The sequence below is a fragment of the Abramis brama genome (genome assembly GCF_963993115.1).
Source record: "Abramis brama genome assembly, chromosome: 13".
Lineage (NCBI taxonomy): Eukaryota > Metazoa > Chordata > Actinopteri > Cypriniformes > Leuciscidae > Abramis > Abramis brama.
In genome coordinates this window covers 24,176,906-24,199,847 of record NC_139975.1, presented here as the reverse complement: position 1 = coordinate 24,199,847, position 22,942 = coordinate 24,176,906, and the positions used below count along the sequence as shown (strand labels likewise).

General features: G+C 36.7%; 1 protein-coding gene across 2 annotated transcripts; it reads left to right on the top strand.

The window, feature by feature from the left end:
* Window positions 1-205: 205 nt before the first annotated feature.
* Window positions 206-22,942, top strand: kif3a (kinesin family member 3A). 2 transcript variants are annotated; one of them, XM_084132649.1, is made up of 18 exons: window positions 206-369; window positions 6,584-6,866; window positions 6,975-7,119; window positions 7,288-7,372; window positions 8,312-8,417; window positions 10,353-10,492; window positions 10,571-10,768; window positions 10,903-11,077; window positions 11,891-11,989; window positions 16,558-16,714; window positions 18,350-18,530; window positions 18,641-18,751; window positions 18,826-18,951; window positions 20,377-20,430; window positions 20,537-20,605; window positions 20,709-20,836; window positions 22,122-22,158; window positions 22,288-22,942. In XM_084132649.1, exons 1-17 carry the CDS (start codon window positions 364-366, stop codon window positions 22,129-22,131), a joined length of 2,073 nt encoding a protein of 690 aa, XP_083988775.1. In that variant the 5' UTR covers window positions 206-363; the 3' UTR covers window positions 22,132-22,158; window positions 22,288-22,942. The 2 variants fall into 2 exon arrangements, with proteins under 2 accessions (XP_083988775.1, XP_083988774.1); XM_084132648.1 differs by lacking the exon at window positions 22,122-22,158.

Below are 22,942 nucleotides of genomic sequence, written 5' to 3'. Positions count from 1 at the left end.
ATAAATAATACAAAAAATCAAGGATTCAGTTACATTGGGATAATACTGATAATAATAAAGCATTTCAAATGGCAAAAATGTTGAATAGAATACAAAGCAGTTAGATGAAAGGAATGGTATTGGGAAAGACTAAAACACATTATTGATATACATAAATATGTTTATGTCCGGGTGATATCATTATCAGGAGCGCGCATTGCCGCTCGCGCATGTCCAGTAACCGCATCACTGGGCACGGCAGGTTGAGGTTGGGATCGGCACTGGAAAAACACAACATCCACCCGAATGAGCTCATCGAGAGTCATTCCTCAGAAAACGCGTTTATTAAGGTCTTAATAAAGAGCCATATATCCGCATCTTAACATGCCGGTAAGATTGATATCTCCTATCTGTATTTATCGCTGTGTAATATGTGTGTTGTTATGCCCCACCTTCCCATCATTCCTTCGCTTTGCAACCAGAATCTCATGCAAATATTCACGGACTGTTATTTGACAGCGTTTTCTAACACGCGCTAGTTGTTATCGTTTACTTCTATGATGCATTTAATTCTTATGTGATCATTGTGTCCCTTTTAATGGCTAGAGTGGTTTTGTGCACAACAAACTAACGTTAGCTGCCTGCTAGTTATTAGCAGCATAGCAAATTTAAGGGGTTTTACAATGTTAAGATCTCTCAACTAGTCAGATTCACGTTTGGATTCATGAGAAATAATTTAAAAACCCGCTTACAGCAGATAACTATATGTTCTGCGTGTAAAAATGAATTTGCCTTTTTGTTGTCGATTAATTTAGCCGTTAGCTCGAAACAGGCCGATCATATCCGCTGCTTAGCAACAGCGTTGACCCCACCTATCAGAGACATCAGCAACTGGCGACCTTTACAGTAAAGGTTAATATTACAGTAAAGGTTAATATTACAGTAAAGGTTAATATTACAAGAGAACCCATAGCTCACGTCAAAATACCTTAATTTGGTCTTTCTTTATTTATGGGCTCTTCTTTCTGTGACGGCAGTTCTGTTGGAGAAAATGTCTTGTTGATGCCAGAGGTCAGAGGAGAATGGCCAGACTCGTTCAAGCTGATAGAAAGGCAATAGTAACTCAAATAACCTCTCATTACAACTGAGGTCTGCAGAAGAGCCTCTCTGAACAGTGAACACACAACACGTCGAAGCTTGAAGCAGAAGGATTACAGCAGCAGAAGACACTCCTGTCAGCTAAGAACAGCAAACTGAGTGCACAAGTTTTATTTCTTGTGGTTCAGAGAGGCTCTTCTGCAGACCTCAGTTGTAATGAGAGGTTATTTGAGTTACTATTGCCTTTCTATCAGCTTGAACCAGTCTGGCCATTCTCCTCTGACCAGACTGGCATCAACAAGGCATTTTCTCCAACAGAACTGCCGCTCACTGGATATGTTTTCTATTAGGGACCATTCTCTGTAAACCTTAGAGATGGTTGTGCTTGAAAATCCCAGTAGATCAGCAGTTTCTCAGACCAGCCCGTCTGGCACCAACAACCATGCCACGTTCAAAGTCACTTAAATCATCTTTCTTCCCCAGTCTGACGCTCAGTTTTATCTGCAGCTGATCGTCTTAACTGCTGATGAGATATTTGCGTAAACAAGCAGGTAGAAACTAAAGGTGTACCTAATAAAATGTCCGTTGAGTGTGCAGGCAGCATTGAAGATTGATATATTTGCAAATCATTAGCTCGTGATTCATTCAAAATAGACAGCTGGAAGTTGAGAAGCATGGCTTCGACCCATTGTGGTAATTAACTGAAGCATGCACGCCATGTTGTAATTACCGTAATTACCAGATTTCAACTTGTAAAAAGCATTCATGTCCTCGTAGAGCTCGTGATTACAGCTTGTAAGATGGGAGTTTTCTGAGAGCTCCTACTTGTACCACGTGACCGCTGCAGATTTATTTAGGTGTTGATAGTGTTGAAACCACTGATCTATATAGAATGACGAATGCGGTGCTACGTGAGCTGAACTGTGACTTCTGTGATTTGAAACCATAGACTGTAAAAAAAGATGGACGACGCCCCTTCGCTCTCTTCCATTGGTGAGAACTGAAGCCGCCAGTGTCCCGATATGGCGCTGACATCTTGGGACTTGAGTCTGCGCAGTAGCGATCTCGGGACCAGACCTGCGCAGTAGTGAGCAGGAAGTAAAGCCGCGAAATCAACGCCCTGCCCTCACTCACGCAGAATGCACTCTCCCTGCACTTTTTTAAGTGGCCTATGTCTGCTCCGTTCCTCCATTCTGCTCCAATTTTGATGTCTGTTGATTGCAGTACGACAAGAGGCTTGTTAAAATAAAGTAAATACAATCTCCTCAGTCCTCCGAAGATCCCGAAAAAAAAAGTCACTTGGTGCTTCAGTGACTACTTCGCTCAGAAAACCTGTCAATCACTGCTGTCAATCATGACGTTACGCCACCGTTTTTATAGCATCGCGTAACTAACTAAATTAACAAACTTATTGTAAAAACAGACACTTGAACTTACATCAGCGTGATTAAAAACTACAGTAAATGACAGAAACCACCTTTGGAAAAAAGCAATTTGAAGTGTAATTTATTGTTTAGTTGGTCTCACATCCCGTTGAATAACACGGGGAGGCGGGGTTTATTACCTATACTAGGACCAGTCACTGGGGGGCGATCGAGATGTTTTGGCTTCACTTTTCAGGGCTTGTGTGGCACGCTTGTTTGAAACTGTGAACTGTGCGTTCGTGGTTCGACTGGTCGAGACTGTTTTCCAAAGATTGCGCCTACCTGTATACACGAAGTGTACTGTCTTTATAAATGATCTTCTTATTAAACTGTCTATGGAGCGAATTATGTGCCATAACTAAACAAACAAATCCAGCATTTTGCAAACAAACTCGATCTGCTTTGCAAAGGAAAACTCGACTCGCAAACAAACAGAAAGCAATGTGCAAGTACAAAGGTCAGTTTGAGTGACAAATATTGTGTTTTACAAATATAAATAAATGAGCCAAGATTATACTTCACAAATAAATACAAACATCCTACAAATTGAATGTAACCTTTGAACAAATACCAAATCTAGTGCACTGCATACAAATGCATATCTGTCTGTTATGATTGTGTGACACTTGGCTTTTTATGAGATCTCTCGGCTCGATTTTCTCACAAATGTGTCCAGGCAGATTTTCTCACAAATGCAGTTTAACAACTTCCTCTTCTAAAACAGTAGATGGTGCTAAGCTAGGGGATTCATTTAGCGCTAGTCTCCCGGGAGAAGCACTGATTTGAAACTTGCCTTTGCCTACAGCTGATCTATAATTAACCTTTTTGAGGTTTTCTTTTGCAAAATGTTTATTGCATATCTAGACAGAAATCCACATTAGCACTTAGTAGCACTTCACTCTCTGCCATCATATGTTGCTTTTTGTAAAAAAAAATTCTACATCGGACGCATGCGAAATTACCAAATTAGTGATTATGTCTACACTGAACAAATCTATTTCTTTCGTTTTCCATAAATTAATGGGAACATTTCATTTAATTGAGAGGCGGGTTTCATTTGTCTGTCCAAAATAATAATTTGGGCACTGCATACGTCACAGGCAAGTTAAGAAACAATTGTATATTGTTTGCTTTGTCCATTAATTATTTTATTACATTAACAGTTAAGCTGACTGAATTCCAACTAAATAAATAAATAAGTGGGACCCTCCTTTCAATTAAATGAAATGTTCTCATTAATTTATGAAGAACAAAAGAAATAGACTTGTTCAGTAAATGTAACGTTTTTACGAAAATTTAAAAAAGCAACATATGATGGTAGAGCTTTCAGTTTATAGATTCCCCTATCCTAGAGAGAGTGAATTGCTAAGTGCTAATCTGTCTAGATATGTAATAAACATTTTGCAAAAGAAAACCTCAAAAAGTTTAAAGGAACCGTATGTAAGAAATGTATTTCAATTAATCATAAAATGGCCCTGATATGTCACTAGACATTAAGAAATCATGTTCATTTCAAATATTTATATCACTGACAACAGTAGTCCGGCCAGGATATTGTCATTTAAAAAGTGAAGTTGCAGCCCTCAACTGATGTTGATGTTGTCATGTTGTGTTTTGGCCTGATGCGCCACCCTCCACCTATCTAATAATCACGAAGTCAGTAGTGTTTCGGCATCCGGGTTGCCAGCTCTGCTCTAGTTACCACAGCTGCAGCTACAAACGTGTCGGATAAAAAATGTCTAACGTTACGAAACCTAAAAGACCTCGTTATGAATCCGAAATACGTTGTGACAAAGTTCGAAATAAAACAATTAATGTTAATGAGAGATACCTACCGTTACAAGTTAGACTAACAGCTACTGTTCTAACAATGTACTGTCACATACGAGCGTACATCTTTATGATTATATTTGGCTAATCGCCATTAGTACATTTTTGCGATACATAATTACTTCGCAAAACATCTCTCATGAAGCATAAACATAATTAACAGAAAAAAAACTTACTGTGTAGGACTCGTCACTTGCCATTGGAAGCTCCTTGTAGCAGCCTACGTTCCTGCTGGATCCTGCAGCCTAGCTGGCAACCTCCGAGTCAGGGGGGAGGGGGAGGGGGATACACCGCTCTACAGTAATTTGAAAGTGATTGCAGTACCAGTTTTGGCCACAATCTTACATACGGTTCCTTTAAATATAGATAAATTAAGACAGAAACACACCCATTCACCGGTCATTTTCCTCAGCTGTAGGCAAAGGCAAGTTTCAAATCAGTGCTTCTCCCGGGAGACTAGCGCTAAATGAATCCCCTAGCTTAGCGCCATCTACTGTTTTAGAAGAGGAAGTTGTTAAACTGCATTTGTGAGAAAATCTGCCTGGACACATTTGGGAGAAAATCGAGCCGAGAGATCTCACAATCTCACAAGTGTCACACAATCATAACAGACAGATATGCATTTGTATGCAGTGCACTAGATTTGGCATTTGTTAAAAGGTTACATGCAATTTGTAGGATGGTTTGTATTTATTTGTGAAGTATAATCTTGGCTCCTTTATTTATATTTGTAAAACACAATACATATTTGTTACTCGAGTTTGTTTGCGAGTCGAGTTTTCCTTTGCGAAGTAGATTGAGTTTGTTTGCAAAATGCTGGATTTGTTTGTTTAATTATGGCACATAATTCACTCCATAAACTGTCTGTCACTTACAAAGTTCTCAATGCTTCGGTTTGCATGTAGGGACCCTCATTATGCTACCGTGTTAGTGTGGGGCTATTTTGAGCCTTGTTAGTGGTATTAACTAGCGATTTCTTTTTACTTACTCTATGCCCCATATACTAGCGTTATAATCAGTGGTTCGAGCTAAAACTGGGTACATTCGATTAGCATGAAAACACATCCCAGAGAATGGTCGACTCTGTACCCATGTGTTATTAACCCCTAGGTTCATTTTGCGCTGGAATTGTCCTTTAATATGCAATTAATCCAAGATTGACACTTTTAATTAAAAAGAGTTGTTATAGGACTATGACTTAATCTATTAATCAGATAGACTCGTTATTAGTTGCAGATGTGGCAATCATTAATGAATGGTTTAGGCCTAATTCTTCATGAATTAGGCCTATATGCTAACTCAAGATTATCTGTAAATTTGTTAAGCATGAATTAATGCATATTGGTCCTCCCATATTATAAAGTGTTACCAACATTTTTGTAATATTTGACATAGACAAATTATACTTTAACAAAGGTAACTTAGAATTGACAATAGAGTGCTGCAGGGATGACGTCCAAACCAGCAAGACTAATTCACCACTGGTTTTCCTATTATAATGAGGTTTGTATTATGAGTAAAATAAGGTCTGTGGTAAATGTAACTTGACCATACTTGAAAGTTTTGCTCAACAGCGTAAATAATACACACCCATATCAAAAAGAATGTGAAGCTATTATTTTTATTTAGAAAAACATATGTTTTTAATAAGTATCTAGAAATATATAAAGTATCGTCAAGTTATGTTTACCAGACCTTATTTTGTTCATGAATTGAAAAACCCCTTTATAAAACCCCATAGGAAAAATCTTGAGGGAACCAGTGGTGAATTAGTCTTCTGGGTTTTAGCGTTATCCCTGCAGCATTCAATAAACTTACTTAAATTTCTTCTAAAACAAAATTGTTCGAAATGATGCCACAACTAAGGGGCAGTCATATGCTGTGTTCACACCATGTCTTAATTACCGTAATTACGAGATGGCAACCCGTGAGCTGTTAAAATGAATCTGCTGTTGTCAGGTGGTACAGCGGTCACATGGTACAAATTCAGAGTTTATAAATTGAAATTAGGAGTTTTACGAAGACATTAACACTTTTTACAAGTCAGAATCTCGTATTTACGGTAATTCCGACAAAGTGTGAATGCACCTATAAATTGTCTGTTTATTTTATTTATAGGTTAGATTTTACAAAATCGATTACAATCACAATTTTTTACAAATATTTTTATGATGAATTTTCACCTATTTATGTCCGACTTCCACACAAACAGTCCCGCCCTAATGTTTTTAAACTGGTTTGTATTTGTACAGAGTAATAAGCTGGATAAACCAGAGAAGATGGAGGTGAGTGATAACGTGAAGGTGGTGGTGAGATGTCGACCCCTCAACGAGAAGGAGAAGATGATGGCACACAAGCAGGCCGTCACTGTGGACGAGATCCGAGGAACCATTACCGTGAACAAACTTGATATAACTAGTGAGCCACCAAAGACGTTCACCTTCGACACAGTGTTCGGACAAGATAGCAAACAGCTGGATGTGTATAATTTAACAGCTCGACCCATCATTGACTCGGTATTAGAGGGTTACAATGGTAAGTAAAAGACAATATAAATATTTATTGCATAGATTGCCAAGTTTTTATCTATTTGGCTGTTTTTGCAAAGTATGAAATGATGATTCATTTTTTCACTATTTTCAGGAACCATATTTGCATACGGTCAGACAGGCACAGGGAAAACGTTCACCATGGAGGGTGTCAGGGCAGTGCCTGAACTCAGAGGCATCATTCCAAATTCATTCGCTCATGTATTTGGCCACATTGCAAAAGCAGAAGGAGACACCAGGTGAGACGGGGATTGTTTTTGAGTGCTGTGGTTGAGTGGTTAATGTGTTTATTCAATGTGTTGAATTAATGAATTCTCATGATTTCTTATGATCCATCTTCTCAAAGTTATCAGAGGTGTGGCCAGTATTAAGATAAACTCTGCTGACAATGTGTTATCTGACCACAGGTTTCTGGTAAGAGTTTCGTATTTGGAAATATACAATGAGGAGGTGCGAGACCTGTTAGGAAAGGACCAGATGCAGAGGCTGGAGGTGAGAAACCAACATATTTCAGCGTATCTGAAAGTTGAGAGCTTGAGATGATAGTGCTTCTCAGTCCTGCTTCTGGGGGCCTCCCCAGCATTGCACTTAATAGGCGTGCCATTAATCGACATTCGAAATATTGGTCATGAAGCACTCGAATGCATAATGCATACATCCGTGTGAAATCTGCCCCCACAGAATTCTACAGAAAACAGCAACAATTTCCACTGAATTTAAACCCGTCAAACAGAAGTTGATAATTCAAACTAATTTGATAATTGCACACTCTTTGCTGGTTTGTTTATTAAATATTTCTCTATATTGGATTTAATTTGATGTTTTCAGCTTTCAGCTTTTCAGTGGTTTCAGCATTTTTCTCCACAATTAGAGTCAACAAATACTGGCTTATATAAATAACAACATACATTTTAAGTTCACCAAGGCTACATTTATTTGATTAACAATACAGTAAAACTGCCATTAATCCAGTCTTCACACATGATCCTTCAGAAATCATTCTAATATGCTGATTTGCTACTCAAGAAACTTTTCTTTATATCAATGTTGAAAACAGTTTTGCTGCTTCATATTTTTGTGGAAACCATGTTAAAGTTTTTTATGATTTTTTGATAAATGGAAAGTTCAAAAGAACAGCATTTATTTGAAATAAATATTTTGTAACATTATAAATGTCTATTGTCACTTTTGATCAATTTAACGCATTCTTGATGAATAAATATATTAATTTCTTTCAGAGAAAAAAAACTGACAGACCCTAAACTTTCTGAATGGTAGTGTAACCTTATGAATGTAAGACTTCATTGTTTTTGAGGAAGTCTGACTTAACTACAGCTATATGAAATAAGGCAATTTGTTGTGCAGCTTCAGAATTGTTCAGAATTGTAAAGGCCACAAATGCAAATAATGAATGCTAAACTTATAATACAGGTCAAGGAGAGACCTGATGTAGGAGTTTATATCAAGGATCTTTCTGGATATGTGGTAAACAATGCTGACGATATGGATCGGATTATGACCCTTGGACACAAAAACCGTAAGTATATATTAATTATTTTATTGAATAAATGAAACATACTAGTTTGTTTTCAGAATGCAAAGTAATATTTAGATTTGGATAAGTAAAGTCTTTAAAATATATCTTAAATGTGGGTATGAATATGTAATATTTATGTGGGTATGTTTTACCATGAGCATGGATGACTGCTTTATTTCTTTATTGGTTGCAAAAATCTAAAATTAATTTTAATGAGTAATTATAATCAGTGTTGGGGGTAACGCATTACAAGCAATGTGAGTTACGTAATCAGATTACCTACAGTTGTAACCGAAATTAACGGTTGTAACTCCCATGTCAAATCAGGTTTATTGGCAAAATTTACAGACTTTCAGCTGTTTACAATGAACAAATCAAACAAGAGTAATTGAAATAGCTCAAACCAACAAATGTTTCAAGTGGTTTACTTTAGATAAACATCACGTCTGTTTCATTTCTTCTTTTTTTTAAAGAAAGAGTGTTGAACTTTCTTCTTCTGCGTCCTATTCTTCTGTGATTCAGAATTGCAGCACAGCTGTTAGGTTTTGTTTGAGCTACACCCTTTACTCTACAGGCATGAATTTGCATTTCCTTCAGCCTGTGGTTTCACTTTTGGTGCCAATTTTTTTTTTTTTTTTTGTGTTGTGTTTTGTTATTACAAACAAGCATTCCCAGCCCAGGTGAGAAAAAGTAACACAAAAGTAATGTTCCATAAAAAAGTAACACAGTGACACAATTAGTTACTTTCTTGGGAGTAACGTGATATTGTAACACATTACTTTTAAAAGTAACTTTCCCCAACTGATTATAATCGTTAAGGGTGGGGGGAAAAAATCGATTCTTAGATGCATCGCGATGCGGACGTGGACGATTCTGAATCGATTCACAAATGTCAAAAATCGATTTTCTAAAAGTTTCTAATAACGTAATATTGACGGAACGCAAAAGCGGACGTGCAGTGCGCGGACAGTCTGTGGCGCGCACACAGAGATACATGATGGCTGAGCGCCAAATTCGAACTGCACCCTCTTCGTTAAAAGCTAACGTATGGAAAATTGGCTATTTCATTGTGACCTATTTAGTATTTTTTGTATGAGAGCTGCTTTCTGTATTGTTTAGTTTTCACATCAATATGCTGTTAACCGATCTGTACGTTATACAGCCCTCCACAGTCACAGTATGTATCAGTGCGATGCCAGTCACAAAAAGTTTCATTTTGACTGTGCTCTCTGCAGATGTGCATTTACTTTTTTTGTATAAGCTGTTTTTGATTGTGGTATACAGCAAACATTTCAAGTCATAACTCTTTATTATTTAGTTGTGTATAAGAGCGGCTTTGTACAGTATGTTACTAATTATTCAGAATATGCGTAAGTCCACAAGCATAATGTTTGTATGAGAGCTGCTGGTACATAATTCTATATTTTTGGACGAAAACTGTTTGAGATTTTGCTACAGCAAAATGTTTTTTTTTGTCTGAAGGATTATATTGCTCATTGGAAATAACAAGAGGATGTTGGTTAGAAGTCTATTATTAAATGCTAGAGATTCAGAATATGCTGAAGTTTGTATTAATTTACTACAAGTAGGCTGCTAGTACAGGCACACTTCCTATATTCATTAATAAAATGAATATAGGAATTATTGGAAGTAAATTCTTTATGGGTTATCATAAATACTATGCTTTAAAAGTACCAAGTAGTCAAAAAAAACAAAACAAGATGCATCAGTAATCGTTACCCTCTGAATCGTAATCGAATCGAATCGTGAGGTGCCTAGAGATTCCCACCCCTAATAATCGTAATATAGAAAAATGTGTTGACCAAGGTGAGAATATTAGAGCGAGGGTCAACTTTACTTGGCATTGAGTTCGGTGCCTTCTAGACAGGAAGTGTTTTTTTTACACCAAAATTTGTGTTGTTTGTCTTTGTCCAGGTTCTGTAGGTGCGACTAATATGAACGAGCACAGTTCTCGCTCTCATGCCATCTTCACCATAACTATTGAGTGCAGTGAGAAAGGTGTAGATGGAAATCAACATGTGCGCATGGGCAAGCTACACCTGGTCGACCTTGCGGTAAGCGACCCTCGTCATGTGGATAAACTTTAGTGTTTCGGTTTCCTTTCCATTACTAAATTTTGTTTTATTGCTCAGGGATCTGAAAGACAAGGAAAAACGGGTGCCACAGGTCAACGTCTTAAAGAAGCCACAAAAATCAACCTGTCCCTGTCCACCCTGGGAAATGTTATCTCTGCACTAGTGGATGGGAAAAGCACCCACGTGCCCTACAGGAACTCAAAACTCACCCGACTGTTACAGGACTCTCTAGGAGGAAATTCTAAAACCATGATGGTACGATAGTTGATGTGCACACAGTTATGAGCTTTTTCTACTAGTTATGATTAAAACTCTGTAGAAATGAATGCGATTTCAGTCAAAGTACTGTAGACAGTGTAATTCTGTTTTGATGATCTGTTACTTTGCAGTGTGCAAACATCGGCCCAGCAGATTACAACTACGACGAGACCATCAGTACTCTCCGTTATGCTAACCGCGCCAAAAATATCAAGAATAAGGCCAGAATTAATGAGGACCCCAAGGATGCACTGTTGCGCCAATTTCAGAAGGAAATTGAAGAGCTCAAGAAAAAACTGGAAGAAGGTACCACACATCAGTTTCATCTATGTAAAGTGTTTATGTGGGTTGGTCTTTAGGACGTGACTCATTTCCTCTGGTCTAAACCCTCATGAGCTTCAAAGTTGTCTTCATTGGGAACTACCTTCTAACGGTCACACATGAGGTGCATAAGACTCCCAATTAACACTCACAGTTGATTCTAATAGAGTTTTATGTTAGCATGTTGATTAGTTAAAGGCCGGTGATGTTGGTAAAATTATATTTAACAGTAATATTGTGAAATATTATTTCAGTTTAAAATAATTTGTTCTATTTGAATATATATATAAAAAATGTAATTTATTCCTGTGATGTCAAAGCTAAATTTTCAGCATCATTATTCCTGTCTTCAGTGTCACGTGATCCTTCAGAAATCATTCTAAGATGCTGATTTGCTGCTCAAGAAACATTTAATATTATTATCAATATTATAAAAAGTTGTACTTAGACATTTTTTTGTAACATGTCTTTACTGTCACTTTTGATCAATTCAATGCATCCTTGTTGTTAATTTCTTGCAAAGAAAAAACTCTGAACGATTGTGTATGTTTTCTGTACTATTTTCACTGAATTTATATAAAGAAAAGTAATATTTATTAACTTTCATAAAACATTATTTTGCTTTAGAATTTGACCAAAGATGGTGTCTTGAAAGGCAGCCTAATTTTTTGCTTTCTTTGACTGAATTGATCAAAGAAAGATGCACTTATCAAAGTTAGAGTCCCTTTAGAGTTTGGTACAGAGCCAGAGTATTTATACATGTTCAGTGCTGAGAAATGCTTTGCTACTACTGTTCAGGTGAGGAGATCTCTGGCTCTGACGGCAGTGGATCAGATGACATGGATGAAGGTGAAGATGAAGTTGGTGAGGGAGGAGAGAGACGCAGGAAACGAAGAGGTATGAATTTTTCCACTTCATGACTGGACAACATTAGTCAGAGAGGCCTCTTAGAAAGATGATGCAGTCCGTGGTTTTGGCCTTTTACCACAAACTCATTTTCAAGATTGTTCTGTGTGTTTGTCTTTGACCTCATTGGGTAATGTTGCTTTATTGCAGAACATAAAGAGGTTAAACTTTCATTCAAGTTTATTATAAATTATTATTATATTATAATGTTTGTGAATTTATGTCTATAAACCTTCTGATACACTGCGCATCCCCTGGCGTCAATCTAGGTTGAAATGTCTGGATATCACAGCATATCAGTGAAGGAATAGACAATGTGGCTTTGGTTTGCTTGTCTAGACCATCAGATCAGGCAGACGTAGTTTCATTGTGCGTCATGAGCGAAAACAGTTAATGCCTGGCAATGACTCTACACTGGGACCACTGGTGAAAATGCAGATGAATGCAATTTTTGTTATAATAAGAAACTATCATCAGCCTCAATTTGAGTGAAAAGCTGGATTGAAAAATAAACATGAATATCAGGATGGCTTAGTATTTGGTCTGCTTTAATGACAGCAGCACTCACGCTGCACAGGGTAAACCTGATGATCATGTTCTCCAGCATGATTTGAGAATCATCCAAAGAGCATCTTAGCTTGCAGCATATGGAAAACGCGAGTTATTCCCACCTTTTGTGCTCCCTTAATCACTTTTCCCAAATACACACTATGCTGATTTGCTGCTCAATAAACATTTCTTATTATTATCAATGTTGAAAACAGTGTTGAACAATGTTGAAATGCTGCTTAATATTTTTGTGGAAACCATGACACATTTTTTCAGGATTCTTTAATGAATAGAAAGTTCAAAAGAACACCATTTATTTGAAATACAAATCTTTCGTAACATTATAAATGTCTTTACTGTCACTTTTGATCGATTTATTGTGTGTGACCTGAGCCGTCACAAGGAGAATCACACCAGGTTTAAAGGTCGTTCCAAAAGAAGTTGAATACTTTAAAGGCAAGGAAGTGCAAAAGGTCCATACAACCGTGGATAAGAGCAAAAATGAAAACAAAGGTTACAAAAAACTGTCTAAACTAGCACTGTTGAGGTTCTAAAACTAGCACCAACTAACTGTTGGAGACTGAAGTTTCTCATGCTCTTTGCATTAAGCCACAAACCACTCTCTGTTCCCCCTGCCTCACTTCTGAACACCCTTAAATGCACAATTTTCCCGCCTTTAGGTAATTGGAACATACCATTTTTTGTAAAACTAACTCTTGTCTCTCTATACATTTCAGCAAGTTCCCTCAATGATTAAGGCAAAGAGTTTAAACACAATCAATAAATACATGCAAGAGAAAAACAAATATTGTCATTTGCACAGCTGATATTTCTTAAATTAGTTAAAATGAGCAATTCCCCACCTCCCGGGGTGTACACATACCTAGAGGTTAGGCACACTCTTCTAACAACAGGACATAAAACAGTAAAAACCCACATGAACAATTATAACATGCAAGATATAAAGAACAACAAGAACACAATTTTGAGGGATGGAGAAGCAACTCCAGCTCTCTATCACAATGTGTCCTTGCTGAATGAAGGATTAATTTCTTTCCAAACTTGTGAACAGTAGTGTGCATAACTGTATTCAAAGCCTGTATTCAATGCGTATTACACAATGAAAATTAAATTTAAAGAACTTAAATTAATCTTGAATGCTCAAGCTCCAATGTGGCACCCGCTGCTAATCATAAAACATACCCAGCTTCTAATAACGTTTAATAAATGACATTAATTAAATTATTCACCAGTCAAGCCTTTATTTTAGGTGCCATAAAACAGATGTGGTGTAAATTGAATCAGTAGGTAGCAGCAGACTCAGTGACACAGCAGGAGCTGAATATAGGACACTATACTTCTACCGACAGGAACTCTATAAATGGATCACAGGCACCAACTTTCTCACTGAAACTCACATCTGATTACTTCATGCTAATCGTCTTCCTTTCTGGTGCATCTCAGTTTTTCTGCATCAGCCTAATGCTGTGTCATTTCACTCCAACCCAATCGCAGACTTGATTCCTCTTTAAAAGACATTTAGATGATGATATGATATGTGCTTGTGTTTTTTCTCTTATCGTGCAATGGGCTTGGGTGTCATAATCTCTTCACTAGTCCAACCTCCCACCACCTCCCAACTCTAGAAATAGACTCTAGAACTCTGTGTTACTGTCCCACAACAAAAACTTTCCAAAGTCTTCAAATTAAGTGTGAGAAATTGAATTCAATCATCATTAGTGGATGTCACTTTAAAAACTTTGCCATAGACACATTATGCAAACTATCATCAGCTTATTAGTGCTTAGCTTTGGGATCTTATTTTTCTGCTCCTTTCTCAGTCACAAATGCTCTGAGATCATTAAAGCTTCTTGCTGACCATCAAAAATGTATGAAACCTGCCAAATTGTGTTGGGTTTTAATTGAAAATAATTTACAATGGGATGTGTTTGAGAAAGGAAGGTGAGATTGTTCAGATGACTTGAGATGGGTAATGTTATACTATACTATGTTTTATGTAAGAATGAATTAATCAAATCATAAAATGAAAATCAAGTTTTTAATGTTGTTTATATGCCTATGTTGTGATTTTAATGTGGTTTAAGACAAACAATTGGCAAATTCATTAGTCATTGCTGAGTAGTTTCTCCTTAAAACTGCAGAGAACCAAAGACTGTTTACACGACACCGTTTTTAACTAAAAACTGAAACTGTTTTGGCCGTTCTTTTACATGACAATGGCGTTGTGGGAGCCTGAAAACCATCTCCGTGTAAACGAAAAAAAAAAGTGAATTTGTGAAATCTGTGACGTCATGCGGATTACGTGTTCAGTCTATAGGTATAGATAGTGTTTCTTTACAAAGTGACATCGCCATCTACTGGCCTGGCATGAATAATACAGCACTTTAGTCATTTTCACGGATCCGTGTGAACTGGGATGGTTTTGACAACGGCGTCGTCGGTATGCATTAAAAACGCGTAGGAATAACTTTTACATTTTTAGTACGTCGCTGTCGTGTAAACGTACCAATGTGGTTTGAAAATGCCCCCTTTCCTACCGCCAACACATTATTAGCTTTTTGGTAATGTAGTCATCATTATATCAATTAATGTGTGTAATTATCAATTATTATGTGTCAGATGTTGTAGAGAGTAAGGTTACACTTTATTTTAAGGTGTCATTGTTACTGTGTAATTATATATTTAAGTGCTGAGTAATAGAAATTAACAACATGTACTTACTTGTTTAGGGTAGGATTAGGTTTTGGTTGAGGGTTAATTTCATGTAATTACGCATTATTTACTGTTATTACTACGGTTTGTACATGTAACATATGTAACAAGGACAAGTGTTACCGAGAGTGATACACATTACCATTCTGATGCATCGACTTGTAGACGACTCCCCATAGTTCACTCTCCTTTTCTTCTGAATCTGTTTCTGGTTCAAACATAAATGGCTGAATTAAACCAATATTTCCACGTGCCACTGTGCAGCGTTTACTACAGACACAGTGTAATCACCATAGGAAAATCTCAGAGTAAAACTGGGAGCTGATACTGAAGTAAACTGAAAAATATGATACACCGGTGTTTTGCAGATTAGAATTTTATCTATGTATCATCTTTTTACTCTTTTAGTTCCTTTTATAACTGTATCATCTTTATATCTCTTTTAATTCCTTTTATAACTGTTTTAATTTTCCTTACCGGTAATTTAAATTTTCCTTGCTTTTATTTTGTGATTATAATTCCTTTTTGTGTAAAGCACTTTGAATTACCATAGTGTATGAAATGTGCTATATAAATAAATTTGCTTTGCCTTGCCTTACAGTGGATCAGGTAGTCTGAGCTGGTGTGATTGAGTAGAGGCGGGGACTTAATGTTGAAATTACCGAGGTTCAGCTTGTGAAAAGAATTCATGTCCTCATAGAGCTCGTAATTACAGCTTGTAAGATGTTTTCTGAGAGCTCTTGTACCACCTGACCGCTGCAGATTTATTTAAGCGTTGATGGTGTCACCATGGAAACCCATTCGCAGTCCGAGGACATGAATGGCTCTAAATAGAACGTCACGTGTTGTCATCTCGAGCATAGAGTAATCACGCATAATTTGCATATTCATGGCTCCATGTATACTAAATTAAGAAAGGGTGCAGAGTTAAATTCAAGCTATGTTCAGGCACGAGGAAATTTTCACAGAAAAAAAAACGTCATCTTGATTATCAAAGATGTGTTCTAAGGGATAAAATGATTGACTGCAGGGGGACTTTAACATTGAGGATGAGAAGAATGTGTTGACGTTCATTGCAGCCTCCAGTGAATGTCTCAAAGCCTGTCATGAAATTGTTAGTAATACTAATACAGGATCCATTTTCTTAATATAAAATATAATTTATTTATTATTTTTGGGTTGAAATAAGACCTGAACAGTTTTGATGTGATGTTATTTCTTGTGCTAAGCGTTTTCTGCTGAGGTTTTTATATCTTTTCTGAATGTGTCATGCTCAGGAAGGAAGAAGGTATCTCCTGACAAGATGGTGGAGATGCAGGCGAAAATAGAGGAGGAAAGGAAGGCGCTGGAGGCCAAACTGGACATGGAGGAGGAAGAGAGGAACAAAGCACGTGCAGAGCTTGAGAAGAGAGAGAAGGACCTTCTCAAAGCCCAGTAAGATGATATACTGTGTAACAAATCATTGAACGGGTGCTGGCATCTTGGATCGACAATACGTTTACATGCAAAATGCGTAACAAGCTCTATCCAAATGAAATTTCGATCGGATTGAAAGGGGTGGTTTATTCCTTTTCAAATAAGATCGAGAGAACATGTAAACACTTGATCGGATTGGAAGCCGAAATTGAAAGCACTGCACATGTGCAATGACGTAGAAATAGCGTAATAACATATGACGTGTCATATACATGAGTGTCCCGTCATTCTAAAATTCTCCTTTCACTCAGCGAGCGTCTGTGAAGTGGAGCAGGACACCGTCCCAACAGTCCTGGTTTTGGGCGCGAGGAGGGGCATTTTTACTGCGTGATAAATATAAGCAGTTCATATGCTCATTGTCTCCAAATTATGACCAGAGACAGATATTAAGTCTGCTGTTTAAAACAAATAAAGAACCAATGTAGGAGAAAAGTTATTATTCGCAAACAGTGGGAAACTGTATATTTTGTGCAGTGTGCGCATGTCAAAAAATCTATTCCGCACATCAACCCGATCACTTTAGTGTTCATGTAAAGTTTAGACTTAAAAAGTTTTATGTAAAGTTTAGTACATTGTAAACGCTACGTTTGGATTCATCAATCAAAATGAATTCAGTCCGATTGAAACAAAAGGTGTGCATTTAAACATAAGCCAGTGTCATAAGATTTTCAAGGTTTTGAAATAATGCCGAAATTTCAATTGAGCACCAAATCGGTCGCAAATTGGATTACTCCAATATATAAGAAGAGTTTGCAGCAGCCAAACCAAGAAAGGTTCTCTTTTAAATGATGAGGCAACTGTATTAATTATACTTGTCTTAAGTCAACAGTAGGGGTCAATATGTGATAAATGGAAATTTTTTCTTAAAAATGTATCGGGGCGGCATATTCCTATTTGGATATATGGATTGCTGGATTCTCTTCCCCCGGCCCTGAATACAATACAATTAGTAAGTTGGTTTGAGCCACCATAGTCATCAAAAATATAGAAAGTAACACAAAGTGAAAATAAAGATGTATTTTCTGTTAGGGTTACAGAAACTACAGTTACGATGGTAAATACACAATTTTAAAATGAACAGTTAATAAAACAAATGGACACTGATCTTGATGAAAAGGATAAACATCATACCTGCATGCAAATCTTTCCCAGATAACACATGATGTACCAGACAGTTATGTAATTTATTGGTGCATGCTCGTAATTTACAGTATAGTGAAGTGATATACAGCGCACACTTTCACATTTGCACGCGCCGCGAGCACAGTATAGTGCCTGACAGGAAGGTTTTTTTTTTGAGGTAAGGATTTTTCATTTTGTAACGTTTTAGGACAACGCGTTTTTCTCACTTAAACTGCGTATGACAGAAGAGTCAACCGCTTTCACACACATCCTTAAAAATAAAAGTCTTGCATAAAAAAATTAAAAAAAACATTTACAATTACCGTTGTTGATGTTTCTTTGACTACACACGCCATGACCCACTCAAAACGGTCTTGCGACCCACCGGTTGAGAAACACTGGTATAGATAATAATATAATAGGTGTATGAGAATAATGGTGTCATGCTTTGTATTATTTTCTGTATCTCAGACAGGAACATCACTTATTACTTGAGAAGCTGTCTGCTCTGGAAAAGAGGGTTATTGTTGGTGGGGTTGATTTACTGGCTAAGGCCGAGGAGCAAGAGAAGCTTCTGGAAGAATCCAACAATGAACTGGAGGAGAGGAGGAAGAGGGCTGAGCAGCTCCGAAGAGAACTGGAAGAAAAGGAGGTAAAGATGATGATTTTATGACTTATGACTTTAGCAGATTCATTCTTGACCAATATTCTTGTATAGTTTTATCTCACAATGGATCATGGTCGCAAATGTCTCTAAAACAGCAAGAGCGCTTGGACATTGAGGAGAAATACACCAGTTTACAAGAAGAGGCTCAAGGCAAGACCAAGAAACTGAAGAAAGTGTGGACCATGTTGATGGCAGCAAAATCTGAGGTGCGGTACATTTCTTGTGCTTTCAAATAGCATAGTTGACATGATATTGAAGTACTCTGTCTCTTCTGTTTCAGATGGCTGATCTGCAGCAAGAGCATCACAGGGAGATCGAAGGTCTGCTGGAAAACATCCGGCAGCTGAGCCGAGAGCTGCGTCTGCAGATGCTCATCATTGATAATTTTATTCCTCAGGAATATCAGGTCTATATTTATGCTGGTGCACATCCACTACCAGTCAAAAGTTTGGACACACCTACTCATTCTTTATTGTTGACATATTTTAGATTAACAGTGAAAGCTGGCATGATGTATTAAGATCAAAAATCTAGATCACAGTTCAACTGACCTCTCGATATGCTTTTTAAACAGTATTGAAGGAGTTCACATGTAAGCTGAACACTTGTTAACTGCTCTTCCCACAATATCTACTCCAACCATATTTAAAAAAAACTTTGTTTTGTAAAGAACCCCAGGGACACATTATATATTTTTTTCGTTAACACTTTAAGGTTTCATTTGTTAACTACATAAGTTAACATTAACTAAGAATGTACAATACATCTAAAGCATCTACATATATACACATAATAAACCTATCTGCAAAGCTACAGTACTGTGAAAAGTTTTAGGCACTTGTGTAAAAAAGTCAGGATGCTTTAAAAAATAGATTTTTATTAATTAACTTATATTAACTAAATCAATATTTGGTGTGGCCACCCTTTTTGTTTAAAACCGCTTTTGTCCAGGTACACTTGCACATAGTTTTTCAGGTAGCTTTGCAGGAAGGTTTCTTCAAGCACCACAGTTCTTCTGGATTTAGTCTGTCTCAGTTTTTTCTGTTTCTTCATGTGATCACAGACAGACTCGATGATGGTGAGATCAGAACATACCAGCTGTTGTCAGACTCAAATCTCAGTGGATTATTACAATTAATTGCAAAGTGAACGTTTGGGAATGTAAACTGATATTTCCTACTGAAACATTACAGCAAAAGATATACACAACTGGCTTAAAAACATTTTCTTGGTGGGGTGAAAACGTGCCCAAGACTTTTGCACAGTACTGTGTATATATATATATATATATATATATACATATATATATGACCACTGCAGTAATTACAGCATAATTTTGTACAGTACTACTCTAGTTTTCAATATTTGTAAAAGGCGGCATTACTTATTTTTTCTCCTGCACTAACAGCGCTTCAGGGCGTAGCACATGCATGAATTAACATGCAATCAGATTAGTCTGATATTTTTGCTGATAATATAAAGTGTGAACTGCTGCTCTTGCACTACAAAGGCAAAAAAGCTGGCAAATAAACTGCAGAAAGTTATAAAGGGATAGTACGCTCAAAAATTACCATTGTGTCATCATTAACTCGCCCTCATTTCGTTTCAAAGAAAGACTTTCTTTCTTCTGTGAAACAAAAAGAAGACATTAAGAGAAAAGAAGACTTTACGCATTTAACTTTACGCATTTAAGGTGAAATTCACATGACTTTCAAACGTCCCCAAAAGAATATGCAGAGCGTCTGAGCTTAGCTTAATTTTTATCTCAGCGTTTCAGGTTCCCTACTATAAAAATGTGCAAACGACATCTTGTTTGTTGTCTTGTGTACAGGAGATGATTGAGAACTATGTGCACTGGAATGAGGACATTGGAGAGTGGCAGCTGGTGAGCTTCTTGAACACATTTTACTCTGCGATCCTCTCCGATCTGGCATGATGTTCGGGAGCAATGAAAATTTGTAATACAGCTGATCTATTTGCTATTTTTGTAGAAATGCGTGGCCTATACAGGCAACAACATGAGAAAACAGACACCTGTGTCAGACAAGAAAGAAAAAGATGTAAGTGTCAGTTCAGATTGAATGTTTTCCAGAGGCACACGTGATGCATGCTCTTCCCTTTTCATGTTTAATTTTTGTCCTCTGTCCCTCTTTCGTGACTCAGCCATTTGAAGTGGACCTCTCCCATGTTTATCTGGCGTACACCGAGGAGAGCATGAGACAGTCCCTAATGAAACTAGAAAGGCCTCGGACATCAAAGAGCGGAAAGTCCAGGCCGAAAACTAGTCGTAGGTGAGGTGTTGTTTTTTAGATTTTTTCTTTTACTTTGTGGTTCCCACCTTTGCACAACGGAGGCACAGTCACAATATAAATGTTACAACATTTACAGTTAAATAATCCTTCAGTTTAGTTTAGTGCATGATGCTAGGCTGTATGATTTTAGATGTTGTTTAAAGCAGGGTCCTGGAGGGCCGCTGTCCTGCAGAGTTTAGCTCCAACCAGCTCCAACACACCTGTTTGAAAGTTTCTAGTATGCCTAGTGAGACTTTGATTAGCTGGTTCAGGTGTGTTTAATTGGGGTTGGAGCTAAACTCTGCAGGACAGCGGCCCTCCAGGACCGAGATTGGTGAACCCTGGTTTAAAGGTACAGCACTATAAAAAATAAGTTGCTGCCTTAAAAATTCAAGTTGATTGTACTTAAACATTTAAGTAATTTAAACTTAAATTACATTAAACTAACTTCAAAAAAGTTGTTCTGATGAGTTAAAGCAATATAAAAACATATGTTGTCATAACTTATTGATCGTATAGCGAGTCTGTGTAATTTATTAGTTCATTGTTGAGATTGGCACTATAAGCATGAAGTATATCTCAATATTCTGTCCATAATGATATATATAATGATATTTTTATGAAAAAGTGATTCAAAACACTTTTTTTAACTTTTATATTATTATTAAATTAAATAATCCAAAGAAAATATAAGCTTTAATAATAGTGCAAAACAAACGTTTTGTACATTACCTTTCAAACGTTTGGGGTCAGTAAGATTTTTTTTGTTTTTGAAAGAAGTCTCTTGTGCTCAAGGCTGCATTTATTTGATCATAAAACGTAATTAATAAATAATAAATCGACTGCTTTATTTACTTTACATTAACATTAGTTAATGCTGTACCTTACATGAACTAACAACATATTTTTAGAGCATTTATTAACCTTTGTTTATATTAATTAATAAATGCTGTAGAAGTATTGTTCACTGTTAGTTTGTTAGCTAATGTTAACTAATGAGTCCTTATTGTAAAGTGTTACCACAGACAGAAAAATAGTAAAAATAGACAGTTACAACAGTAATATTACAATTTATATATTTAGTTCTTTAAAGTTAATACACTACCAGTCAAATTGTATAATAATTCAGTTTTTTTATGTTTTTGAAAAGAGTATTTTATGCTCCCCAAGGCTGCATTTATTTGATCAAAATACAGTAAAAAAGTCATATTGTGAAATATTATTACAATTTTAAGCTTAATATGCTTAATAATTTTTCTTGAAACCGTGATGTTTTTTGTTTCAGGATTCTTTGATGAACAGAAAGTTCAAAAGAACAGCATGTATTTGAAATTATTATTTTTTTGTATCAATGTAAAGTCTTCATTGTTTCTTTTGATCAATTTAATGCACCCTTGATGAATGAAAGTATTAATTTATCTTTTTTTTTTTTTTTTTTTTTTTTTTTTTAGGAAACGCTCCTCCAAACCAGAGGCAGTGATTGAATCCCTGCTGCAGTGAGCCTTTTGTCTGATGAAGACCACTATATTTTGTGCATTTTCAAGGCCAGTCCAGTATATGTCTTGGGGAATACCGGTTCTTGTGACGTAAAGGCACTTTGACTTAAGTGTAGGTGAAAAGAAATCATATGTGAAACTCCAGAGCTGCTCCAAAGCTGGGTTTAGGTGAGGATAGTTTGCGGTAAAATGTCCATTATGATAGCACTCCAAAAGGCACATTTCACCTTATCATAAACACTGTTACTGTATATTCGGCTTGACACTGATGGCTGTGCTGGCATGTGTTGAGCAGCTTATTGGTCTGACACAAGAGACGCGCTTGCCATCAGGTAATATGCTATTGAGAAACCAATCTAATCTTAATGTTTTATAAAATTGGCAGCGTGCAATTGCTTTAGCTCCATCTACACAAGCTATGCTACTTAATTTTTTTTATAGTGAGAATGTGCATGCCATGTTCCCTTGCCATTAGCTTAGCTTACTCTAATTGTAATGTATTTCCATTGTGCACTGTAGTAAAACCATTAGTCTAATGTATTATGTAAAAATGTTTACATTTGCAGTTTTGTTTTTTGTTAAATTATTAAATTATTTTACAAGGTAAAAA